General features: G+C 34.2%; 1 protein-coding gene across 9 annotated transcripts in view; it reads right to left on the bottom strand.

The window, feature by feature from the left end:
• SYTL2 (synaptotagmin like 2) overlaps window positions 1-13,115 on the bottom strand; it is a 260,784-nt gene that overhangs the window by 14,041 nt on the left and 233,628 nt on the right. For 7 of the 9 annotated variants that reach the window (XM_053708648.1, XM_053708651.1, XM_053708655.1 and 4 more), the window contains 6 exons: window positions 11,209-11,328; window positions 8,290-8,459; window positions 6,923-7,025; window positions 2,107-2,268; window positions 1,104-1,182; window positions 338-437 (listed from right to left, as the gene is read on the bottom strand). In XM_053708648.1, the coding sequence (XP_053564623.1) occupies window positions 338-437; window positions 1,104-1,182; window positions 2,107-2,268; window positions 6,923-7,025; window positions 8,290-8,459; window positions 11,209-11,328 (734 nt within the window). The remainder of the gene's footprint in view (window positions 1-337; window positions 438-1,103; window positions 1,183-2,106; window positions 2,269-6,922; window positions 7,026-8,289; window positions 8,460-11,208; window positions 11,329-13,115) is intronic. The other 2 variants (XM_053708653.1, XM_053708657.1) reach the window with 1 other exon arrangement.

Here is a 13,115-nt window from a genome sequence, read left to right as displayed (position 1 = left end):
CCTTGCTCTCATGCAACCGATTGTGAGTGTCAGGGTGATTTATGTCACCACCTCTGAGGTGGAAAAGAATCTAAAGAAACAGTTTCTGCTTCTTAAATTTGTGGTTCCAGTGCTTTAACTATTCATGTATCATATGTATGTCTGTCTGTATGGACCTTAAAATAAATCAATCAAAAATGTTTTTGTCATAATGCAAGGCAATACGTCTAGAAGGCTAAGGCTATATATATTTAGTAAGTAATTACAATTACACAAAAAGTAACTGAAAAAAAATATGATTTAAACCCAATAGAATCCATATGGAAGATTTCCATTAAGCTCCAGGGAAAATCATTACCATTTAACAAAAGAGTTGATTTTGTTTCCTCTAAGCATTGGTAGCTGATAACATTCCTTGATCCAGATGTGCACTTCACCAGTAACAGGGACCTTTGTGCCTTGAAACAAACAAAACATAGCTGAATTATGAACATTAGTGCCCACTTTAAAACAGCAACAATTAAAGGGTCATTATAGTGGAAAATAACAAGTACTAATTTGTTAGGGCATGTCAGTTTATCACTGCAGTGACTTTGCAACTCTAAGTGTTTAACACCCCCCCCACACACACACACACACAAAGTAAATTATCGCTCAGGAGATGCAGCAAACTATTGGTCCAGAGAGAAAACAGCAGATGACCCAATCAGCAGTGGTAGTCGCACAGCCTAGCTGTGCAATTATCAATGCTGATTGGCTCACTTGCAAACACAGAGTTGCAGGGTCACTAGTGATTAAATGACGTGCTCTAACAATTATTTTTACTATAATCGTCCTTTAATAATTTGTAATAATACAGGATAATTTGAAAAACCTTAAAAACATTGTAAATACAGTTTGTTCTTTCGGTTCTATTGACAATGAAGATGTCTTGCTGCCACTGAATTATCACCAATTTTGGTAAACACTCTCAAAAAGCTTCACCTCCCTTGTTCTAAAGAGTAATATAGATTTTACACAAATTTGGAAATAATTTTGGTTCCTACAAATTAAAAACTAAAATCAACTATACTATACATATACATGGCAAAAACATCAAAATAAATGATAGTTTAGGCACATACCTGGTGACACCTCTGGGATATACTTCAGAGCCAATTTCATCTCTCCTCTGTTCTCTAATCCAATACCAGATGCAGGTGTCTGGATAAACAGAATTACATTTAAAATTTATAGAGAACAGAAGTGGAAAAATTTGTTTTTGTTATTTGTTTGCAAAATAATTCTAACATTTTTTTTTAATGATTTTTTTAGTTCAGAACTAAAACGAATGAACTAATACAACATGTGTTCATTAAATCATTAGTTTGTTTAGTTAACTAAATTTCAGACAAAATGAGTTCAAATTTGTTATTTGTTATGCAAATGAAAAAACACATTTTCATCATGTCTTATGGAGAAGTATAAAACTGTTATTCAAAAAGTAATTGCAATCATCGTAAATTCTCTCAAAACCATCCAGTAAGGTCAGATCATATTATTTGCACAAAAATTAAATTGTCTCTATATAATGATCAGACAGCTGTATCTGTTGTATTTAATAGATTTATAATTATTATTTTGTTAATGGAAGTAAATTAGAAAATTGTTTAAAATGCCTGCTCTATCTGAATCACGAAAGTATAATTTTGACTTGAGTGTCCCTTTAAAGGGACACTCAAGCCAAAATAAACGTTTATGATTCAGATAGATCACGCAGTTTTAGGACACTTTCCAATTTACTTCCATTATCAAATTTTACGGTCTTTTTATACACACTCTTTCTGGGGAACAAGATTCTACTAAGCATGTGCACAAGCTCTCAGGATATACATATACTAGTCTGATTGGCTAATGTCTGTCACATGATACAAGGGGCTGAAAAATGGGAGAAAAAATGAATTTGTCAGAAAAAAAATCTACTGCTTATTTGAAATTTAGAGTAGGTGTTAAATCATTGTCTTATTATTATGCACTTGTTTATAATCCAATTCTACTGCAAGAGCAGTGACATAAGGCACTAAACATGGTGGAACCAATATCTAATGTATTGATCAGCAATTACTTGGCTAATACCGTTCTACTTACTCTTGGCTGAAGTGGATACCAGTTCATTTGTTTGTTGCTCCAATCCCATGTCGCCAAATTTAAATCAACTTCACCTAGGAAACTATTCCGGCCAAGAGCATCATTATGCCAGACAGAGAGGTTAAGCGTTTGATTAAGAAGATTTTGCTTTTCAATTTTATACTGGAATAAAAATGAGAATAAGTGAGAATTATAACGTTATTGTGATTTATTCAGATGAATATTTTTTTCTACAAGTTGTCAGTGTATTTAATATGTAATTATCATATTCTATAAACCAATCATTTGTAACTTTTTTGTTAATCACTACAGTGTGTAATGTAGCAAATCTAGCTAATTAATTAATTAATTAATTAAAAGAACGTATGCCGGGCTTTTAATCTAATTTACTCCTAAAGAAAATAGATTTAATGAGTGATAAAGTAAAGAAAATACCATACAAAAGGAAAGTAACAAAAAAAACAAACATAAAAAAACAATTAAAAAGATTATGTTAAAGGGATACAAAACCCAAGATGATTATTTCATAAGTCAGATAGAGCATCCATATTATAATTTATTATTTGTTCTCTTGCTATCTTTTGTTGAAAAGCAGAGCCACATGCTTAGGAGCCGGCCCATTTCTGGAGCACTATACGTCGGCAATTTTGCAAGAATGTTATCCATTTACAAGAGCACTAGAGGGCAGCACTGTTTCCTGACATTTAGTGTTCCAGATGCCTACCTAGGTATCTCTTGAATGCAGAATATCATGAGAATGAAGCGCATTTGATAATACAAGTAAATTGGAAAAAAATTTAAATTGGTATGCTCTGTCTGAATCCCAAAATTATTATTTTTTTGCGTTTTATATTCCTTTAAAGTTAACAGTATATTGAAACTAGCAGGAAATTTTGGATTATGCGCAACTGATAATTAGGGCTGGACTGAGAACACATAGTCCAGGGTATTTTAAGGCAGAGCAGCCCACTCCCCTCCCTGCATTCTGTTGAACCAAACCCCAAAACTGACACATATAATGAACTGGTTTCATTTACAAAAACATTTAAACTTTATTTTGTTCCCAATTATACATTTTACCTGCTGGAGTGTATTAAATTGTTTACAAATCACTCCTTTGTCTTTATCTCAACATTTGAAATAGCTGATTTTGCCTATGGTATCCCTACCTGTACTGAATTTTTCTATACTTGAGTATAGGCTATGTAAACACAGCCAGCAGAAAAAAATTACACTCCCAGCGGGGTGAGAAAGAAAGAGAGAAAGAAAGAAAGAGAGAAAGAAAGAAAGAAAGAAAGAAAGAAAGAAAGAAAGAAAGAAAGAGAGAAAGAAAGAAAGAAAGAAAGAAAGAAAGAAAGAAAGAAAGAAAGAAAGAAAGAAAGAAAGAGAAAGAAAGAAAGAGAGAAAGAAAGAAAGAAAGAAAGAAAGAAAGAAAGAGAGAAAGAAAGAAAGAAAGAAAGAGAGAAAGAAAGAAAGAAAGAAAGAAAGAGAAAGAAAGAAAGAAAGAGAGAAAGAAAGAAAGAGAGAAAGAAAGAAAGAAAGAGAAAGAAAGAAAGAAAGAGAGAAAGAAAGAAAGAGAGAAAGAAAGAAAGAAAGAGAGAAAGAAAGAAAGAAAGAGAGAAAGAAAGAAAGAGAGAAAGAAAGAGAGAAAGAAAGAGATAGAGAGAAAGAGAAAGAAAGAAAGAAAGAAAGAGAGAAAGAAAGAAAGAAAGAAAGAAAGAGAGAAAGAAAGAAAGAAAGAAAGAAAGAAAGAGAAAGAAAGAAAGAAAGAGAGAAAGAAAGAAAGAGAAAGAAAGAAAGAAAGAAAGAGAGAAAGAAAGAAAGAAAGAAAGAAAGAAAGAAAGAAAGAGAAAGAAAGAAAGAGAGAAAGAAAGAAAGAGAGAAAGAAAGAAAGAAAGAAAGAAAGAGAGAAAGAAAGAAAGAAAGAAAGAGAGAAAGAAAGAAAGAGAGAAAGAAAGAAAGAAAGAAAGAAAGAAAGAGAGAGAGAAAGAAAGAAAGAAAGAAAGAAAGAAAGAAAGAAAGAGAAAGAAAGAAAGAGAGAAAGAAAGAAAGAAAGAGAAAGAAAGAAAGAAAGAGAGAAAGAAAGAAAGAAAGAAAGAAAGAAAGAAAGAGAGAAAGAAAGAAAGAGAGAAAGAAAGAGATAGAGAGAAAGAAAGAAAGAAAGAAAGAGAGAAAGAAAGAAAGAAAGAGAGAAAGAAAGAAAGAAAGAGAGAAAGAAAGAAAGAAAGAAAGAGAGAAAGAAAGAAAGAGAGAAAGAGAGAAAGAAAGAAAGAGAGAAAGAAAGAAAGAAAGAAAGAGAGAAAGAGAGAAAGAAAGAAAGAGAGAAAGAAAGAAAGAGAGATAAAATGTTAATTTTCAAGTTTTCTTTCAAAGTATTGTATAGCGACAGAGATAAGATATTTGATCTGTCTGAAACTTAGCCTATTTTGATGGACTGTGGTTTCAAAGAGCAAATCCAGCTAATTCATATACAAAAAGAAACATAAAAGAGCAATTTGTCATGCATGTTATACCCTGCAGCTGGTATAGCAAGTTATTGGGAACACATTAAGGGGAAATCAGTTTTTTCAGTACATTGTCCCTTTAAATAGTAAACTGAATTGCAATAAAAAAAACAACAGAAGCTATTGAATTTAATGTTTACATAAAGAATAATTGCTTATTGCTCATCAGCCTGTGTACTTACAGTCTCTCAAAATATCAGGGCTAGTGGACTAGTTCGCAAGCATAGCAAGGCAGTGAAAAGCAGGACAGGGCTGGTCCTACATTATTCACAAATAATAATGCTGGTGACTGGATGAGGCTAAACCAACTGGGCCACAACTAGCCCTGGCCCACCGAGCAAATACCTTGTATGCAACATAAAAGTTGGCATAAAAAGAAGCTGGGACATAATTAATGTGGAAATATGGCAACTAAACTCAAAACATGGAAAAACAAATGTGTAAAAAAACTCTTAATATTTGACTTTGTTTTAAATAAAACTTAAACCCCTCCGCTACCGGGAATTTCAGAGAAGAAATTGCCCAAAATACTGGATAATTTTTAGCATTTTTGCTATCACTCAATTTAAACAGAAATAGAGCCTTGTTTTTTTATTTATTTACCTGTCAAATCTATATATATATATATATATATATATATATATATATTTAAATAGACAACCCAAAGTATTGATCTAGGCCCATTTTGGTATATTTCATGCCACCATTTCACAGCCAAATGCAAACTTTAGGTTTCTCACAATTTTTTTACATCTGAAATCATGACACAAATGATTGTAAAAGCTTCTCTGGGATCCCCTTTGTTCAAAAATACCAAAATCCAATGGCAAAGCCATATATGTTTGCTAATTAGAATGTTGCTTATAATGTTAATTTTTAGCTGTAGTGTAGAGATTACCCTCCCACCTGACACCTCCCACTCTCCTATCCCTACCTAATCCTTCTTAAGAGCTGACCTTCTTAAGAGCTGACTACAACAGTGCAACTCTTGGCAGGGCCCTCTACCCATTTGATCCCTATAATTGTTTTGTTGTACTCTGTATTTGTTTATAGCGCTGTGGAACCTGTTGGCGCTCTACAAATAACCGATAATAACAATAATAATAATAATAATCCCTCCCAAATAGCTCTCTTGCCTCCCTCACCACCCATCTTACAGGTACAGTTTAGTTTTTTATTTTAATTATTATTTTATTATTATTATTTATTATTATTAAATTATTTTTATATATTTTTTCTGCAGTGTAGTGACCCTTCTCAACCCTCAAATCGTTGCATGCCCCACGAGCTGGATGTCAGATGGGGCACGCAACGATTGGAGGAAGCTGGATTTGTCATCAATCTGTTAAAGAAAGTAGGAGATGCGGACAGAGGAATGGCGGTCTGTTTACCATCACTCAATGATAAATATTTTAAAAATGAAGTGTCTTTAAAAATTTTAATGAATTATAGTGTCCATGTTTTTAAGATTATTTTTAGATACTGGGCAGTAATTCATAACAATTTACAGTCACTTGAATGTGTTCCCAGTTCCTTGTGAAACTAGCTATAGAATATAAAATGTACAAGAAATTGCTTCATTATGTTTATTTTTTAATATGAAATAGCTGTTTTTGCTTAATCAAGCCTCAATCTATTGTGCTCAAGAACAATTGCAGAAAGCGCAACCTCCAAATCTTATCTCTCTATATACAAAAGCCCCATTATCTTATCTAGCTGTCTATACACAACTAAACAATGAAATTAAAATGTTAGTACCTATCTCTCCCCCCACTGGGAAGTTGATTGCTGCTTGCTGGCTCTTATTTACATAGCTTATCGCTAGAGAATACAGAAGTATTTTTTAGAGAATAGGTGGTGGTTTCAACATACAAGAAACAGCTATGTCAATTAACCAAATTAAGGAGTTATTGTAAATAAATATAATACATTCCAGCGTGTAAAATAATTAATTGTTAACACATTAAAGGGATCATAAACATGCCCCTCCCTCTAATCATGGGAGCTGTCATGGAGACCTAGGTTACACTGCAGCTATCTGAAGAAGAGTTACTACACACGTGCAAACATATCAGCACTGGACGTAGTAAAGGACAGATTTTAACATGGCAATACCTATGACTAGAGGGAGACGGGGAATAACCTCAATAATGCGCTTATAAAATGTATTTAGTGTTTCATGTCCCTTTAATGGGGAAACAGATTTATCGTACAATGTCTGGGTGGTGACTTATTTTTTTATTATTTAGTGACACACAAACTGTCCTAGAAAACAAATATCCCTTATACAATACACACAATCTATTCCTTACCCGTAATATTTCATTGTAGCTGGGATTCACAGTCTTTTTGCGAACAGCCGTTTTTCTTTTACCCATTTTTGCTTTGTCTGGGAGTAAATAACTTTTAACGTACCTGAAAAAAAGAAACGTATGCATCACAATTACAGCCCATAGATTATGACATGTAAGATAAATGTTTTTTGCTTATACATAATTACATATACTATTAAATTTAAAGGATACTAAAATCATAAATCCAACCCTCTCAATACGTTTAATAAAACAGCATGTGCAGTATACATTTATTATTTATTGTGCTTTTTGCTATAAAACACTTGAATATTATGCTTCTTCTGCAACCATTATTGAAACTGGAGTAACTCCATCATATAAAGGAAATTCCTAACCCTGTAAAATAACACTCTACACAGTGATTGTTTGAATCAAAGCACAAGCTCATTTACACCTGTTCCTAACTAGCTTTTTCTATGGAAATAAACTCCGTAAAGCAGTAAATGAAATATTCTACTGATGAGAGTTAATAAACTTGAAACAGCTGTCTAGAAGACTTTTTTGCAGCACCCACCCCATAAAGGGGATTGTTGTGGTTAAATGCAATACTTGGAAGCAAAAAGGGTGAGATGTTTTCTATGTAAATTGCATATCTTACCCTTAATTCCCTGGTGCATTAGTAACAATGTATAGAGAGTACTTCTGGGGGTAAGCAAGCAGGGATAGTTGCCTAGATTTTCATATTTTCTACACAATAATAATATGGCAATAACAAGCTACAACAAAAGAACTCAGGAACATCAATAAATTCAAATAGGCTTTTTAGGGGGCGTATTTCTGAATTGTTTTGATTTGTAAAAACCTGTAAACCCAACTAACAAAATCTTAGAACATTAATTTTGTTTATGGATATTTTGCTATTCATAGATAACTGCTTATATATGATATGCATACAATTAAAATTGGCTTTAAATGGACATGAAATCCAAGAAAATAATTTTAATGATTCAGACCAACCATACAATTAAAAATTGCTTCATTTACTTGGTATCCTTTGTTGGAGTAGCAGTGTACTACTGGGAGCTAGCTGAACACATGGGGTAAACCACTGACAAAAGGCATATATGTGCAGTCACCAATCAGAAGCTAGCTCCCATTAATGCACTGCTACCCATTAGCCTACCTAGGTATGTGTTTCAACAAAAAATACAAAGAGAACAAAGCAAATTAGATAATACAAGTAAATGGGAAAGTTGTGTCTGAATCATGAACGCTTAATTTTGACTTTACTGTCCCTTTAAAGACAAATAATTATTTGTCTTCATATTTGTTTCATTGCTGCAAGCAAGCAGGATTATTTTCTAAGAATACAGTCTATTACTTACGGGTCAGAACGCAGTTTCCTTAGATCTGCTACTGCCAAGTCTTTGCACTGGGCAACAAAAATGTGAAATTCCCGCAACTGCTCCACATAATCAATGGCAAACTGTATATTTCCTTTTACGTCAACATTACCAAAATCTCCACTATACACACTCATCACACTGCCGCTCACCTATGGAATGGAAATGCCAAATGACGGTGAAAAGTGATAGGTTAATGTATTGTAATCACTCTACAGCACAACATGATTTAAAGGGACACGTTCCAACTTGATCCTTTACAGCAACAATGCTGTGTTATAATTTTAGTAGATCATCAAATTCCTCATTTTTGTAAGACGGCATTGTCCAACTTTAATATTGTTATTAAATTATATAGAATTACTAAGTAAAAATATACAAAATTCTTTTATACAGTAAATAAAAAGGGACGTATGTGAATAGTATGCTAAGGCTGCAATTTAATACATTTTGTCTCACCTGGGGATGCATATGAGATGCTAATCAATAGTACAGCCTTAGCATACTGTTAACATTAATATCCTTCTGTTTAATTACTGGTGAGTGCATCTCTAATATACACCATTGCTTCTTCTGTATACTATGTATGTGAATCTGAACCCTTTTCAACCCCAGGGGAGAGATGCTTTGCTTTTACCCAGGATGCAGTGGTTTATTTTAGACATGCAGACAATCAGACTTTGTCATTTGTTGCGCAAACCAATAAGGAAGTTACTCTCCGTTTCTGCATTTTTTAGTTCTGATGTAGTTCATTTTAACAAATATTTAGTGTTGTGCTTTAATATATCCCGTGTTGGAACTAAACAAATGCCAGAAATAAAGCAATCAATTACAAATGAATGCAGTTGCAGTTTATTTTGATTTTGTGCTGCCCTAGGTACAGATATTTTTTCTGCCCTCTCAAACCTCTCATCCCCAATAAAGGGCATGTTTTTCATGAAAGGGGCCATAGAATCTCAGTCCTATTAAAAACCGATGTTTATGCAAACGGTGTCTGAATTATTATAGAAAATGTAGTTATTGGAAGACAAACAACACAAGTGCTTTTTACACACAGGAAACGGAGCACATGCTTTCAGGTGAAATTAAAAGGGGAAAACATTTTATGGTAGGTTAAACTTTTTTAAAGGGCCATAATAGATTTTTTAAAAAAAAACACACAAAAAAACGAGTTACAGCATGTAATTTTAAGACTATCAATGTTGACCTACTGTGTTTTTAACCCCCCAGAGGAGTTAAACACATAGTAGAACTGATGTTCTGTACCTGCAGAGCACTGCTGGTCCAAAACACAAACAACCACAAATCCAATCAGCAGTGCTAGTTACACAACTAACAGCAAGATTACAAGTGTTGCGGTACGGATTTACCACTGAAAAATTGGCCATTACGCGCGGAATATGCGTGTCTCCCGTATTACAAGTCATGGCGGTGCGGCTATACTCCATTCCGCACTCAAAAAAAGTTTTTTTAGTGCAGGATTTTAATTGCGCCTGTATTACAGGTTGTGCGGTTTGGCTATAGCGCTAGTGTTATAGCTTATACCGCCGCAATCCATTCCACTATCTGAGACCATTAGTTATGGACTTTGCGAAACAACAATGTTTCACAAAACTCACAACAAAAATGTAAAAATGTTACAAAGTACACTAACACCCATAAACTACACTATTAACCCCTAAACCGCCACTCCCCGCATCGCAAATACTATAATAAACATTTTAACCCCTAAACCGCCGCCTACCAACATAGCCAACACTAAATAAACCTATTAATTATTATTTTGGATAATTTTGTTTATTATTTTTGTAATCTTAGTGTTTTTTATTTTTTGTAATTTTAGTGTATTTTGTAATGTTAGATTATTTTTAATTTTCGTAATATTTTATTTTGTAATGTTATGTTTTTGGGGGTTTTCGTAGTGTTAGGATTTTTTAATATTGTAGTTTAGGTTTTTTTATTTTTGGTTTATTTTTTTAAAATAGTAATGTTAGGTTAATTTATAGTTTAATCTTAGGTTTTTTTAATTTCACAGGTAAGTGTTTACTTATTTGAAGGTAGTTATATTGCACTTTTACTTTAAAGTGGGGGTAGGGGTTAATGGTTTAATTTAGTGTTTTGCAATGTAGGGGGCCGGAGGTTTAGGAGTTAATAGATTTATTTTAGTAGTAGCAATGTGGGGGAGCTGGCGGTTTAGGGGTTAATATGTTTATTTAGTATCGGCGATGTCAGAGTGCAGTGGTTTAGGGGTTAATAAATAATTATTGTTGGCGATGTCAGGGGTGACGGATTAGGGGTATTTAGACTAGGGGTTTATGTTAGGGTGTTAGATTTATATATAACTTTCTTTTCCCCATAGACATCAATGGGGATTGCGTTACGGCGATTGCCATTCCGCGCTATGAAGAGTGCAATACCGCTCAATTTTTTTGCGTTATTTAGGCACCCAGTTTAGCGCATAACTTGTAATTTTGCAGTACGTAATGTAGCACTGGTGATCAGTGGCGGTTTACGTTTTAGAGACCAGCAGTGCTCTTAGGGTCCCAAGCGGTACTTAGTGGAGGTTAAAACACATAGTAGTGCAAGGCCGCTAGTCTTAAAATTAAATGTTCTAATAAATTAGTGCATGTAATGTTTCAGCTATTATGGCCCTTTAAATTTGAGCATTTAAATATTTAAAAATGAGACAACTCCACAAAACACAACAGCTTTGCAATATATTATCTTTCAGGCTGACATTTTGTAAAAACATTAAAACACAGAAGACATTGAGTCTGTTAAAAACTTACCAACATGCTTGTATTATCATTAATCCAAGGTTAGACACAACATAACACAAAGAAACATACAGGACACGATTAGTTAAAGCAGTGTTACTAAATGAAGTTACGGTTTACATACAGAAGACAACGATGCCATGCCAGAGGAACTGCTAAGATTGGTTAGAGAGCTTGGGCTCTTCCTGTGTCTGCCAATCTGAAAACTGCTTTCTGATGCTGAATCTGTCTCTCTGCCATCAGTCTAGAAGACATTATACAAAGAGTCAGTACATTCTTCAGGACAGAGGCTACATGCAGAATGCGATTAGTATTTGTACACTCAGATGCACGTTTAACAAAGTAAAGCATAAAACTGAATTTACACATGGGATGGAGGTTTTTTGTCTGTAGTAAACAGTTAAAGGGATATAAAACCCATTTTTTTTCTTTCATAACTTAGATCGAGCATAAAATAAAAAAACAATAAAAACAAAAACTCAATTTACTCATGTTATGAAATTTTCTTTGTTTTTTGGTATCCTTTGTTTAAGGGCTCAGGAGCATGCACGTACCTGAAGCACTATGGGCTCGATTTATCAAGCCCTTTGCCTTTCTGCGACTGCAAGTTCTCACAAGAGAACCTGCATTCACAATTTATCATTTGGGTGGAAAATGTCAAAATCCCCAGTCTCGTCCGACCGTGGAGACTGGCGGCTCATGCCTGCGTGTGATTGGCTGTGCGCGGGCAGGGACGGCATTGCACGCAAGTGCAAAATAGCCCTCGCAACGCAATGAGACAAATTCTGCCAGCATATGTAAGCCCCAGTCCGCCGTAGCTTGATAAATCGAGCCCTGTGTGTCAAGCAGTTTAAAAATATTATACATTTTGCAAATATGATGCCATCTAGTGGTTGGAAGTTTATAACATTGTTAAAAGAAGGGATGTGCATTCGGCAGTTTCGTTAGCTGCCAAATGTAGAAGGTGGCAGCTGCCCGTGGCATTTCATTCTTTTTTAGCCTGATTGCAAATGTGCTGCAATATACAGCTCCAGACACGTGCATGCTCCTGCTTACCGATTGCTTTTTTATTGATCACTATCTGAATCATGAAATAAATAATTTTCAGTTAATTAATAACCAATTAATTGTCCAAACAAGCCCTCTCCACACTGTGCCTGTTCCCGCACTTCTTCAAAATGAGTACCAGAATTGTTGGGAGTATTTATTTATTAATTTTACCTTGCATTAGCTATATTCTTAATCATTTAGCAAAATGTGTATTGATGTAGATGCAGTGGAGGTCATGGGTGTAAATAGAGATACTTCAAGGAACATTAAACTCAATTTTACTCCTGATAAAATGTTTTGTTATGCATAATTAAAATAATTGCCACACATTCTCATTTATTTTACCTACTTTTTCTGTAACTTAACTCTAAACATTGTAGCGTTTCCACACTCCCTAGAAAGGCTGGAATGCATTCCATGGAATAAAGAGCCCTGAATGCTGCCCAGTGATTGGTTAATATGTGCAGAGGTTCCTTTAGAACGGTCCCTAATTAGCCAAAGAATAAAGTAAGATCAAATCAGCAGCAGACAATTTTATATATTTGCCTACTGCCTAGATAATACTTACCAAGTAAGATCCCCTTCCAGAAGGGGGCATGGGCAGAAATAAACCACACCCCTTTTACCTATATGAAGATGACCCCACTTCCTCATCCCTCATTCCCAGACTGTCTATCATAGGAGGGAAGATCAAGGGATGGGAACCCTGTTAAGTATTATTTAGGTATTAGGCCAAGATATAGAATTTTTTGCTGTTAATTATTTAAATTCGAATTATCTTGGTACTACCTTGTTAATACTTACCAAGTAAGATGACTACAAAGCAGTTAAACAGCATTACATAACAGAGTAAATAGCACAATAAAACTGAAAAAAAATATGTCTAAAAAACTAAATTCTGTTCCAAAAAACAAAGGTGGCCTGAAATACGTAGCAGGTAGTAGCAAGAGAATCCCTCCAAATGACAACCTAACAAACATG

The sequence above is a fragment of the Bombina bombina genome, chromosome 3 (assembly GCF_027579735.1).
Source record: "Bombina bombina isolate aBomBom1 chromosome 3, aBomBom1.pri, whole genome shotgun sequence".
Classification (NCBI taxonomy): domain Eukaryota; kingdom Metazoa; phylum Chordata; class Amphibia; order Anura; family Bombinatoridae; genus Bombina; species Bombina bombina.
The sequence above is the reverse complement of the archived record's forward strand: the minus strand, read 5'-3'. Positions and strand labels throughout refer to the sequence as shown.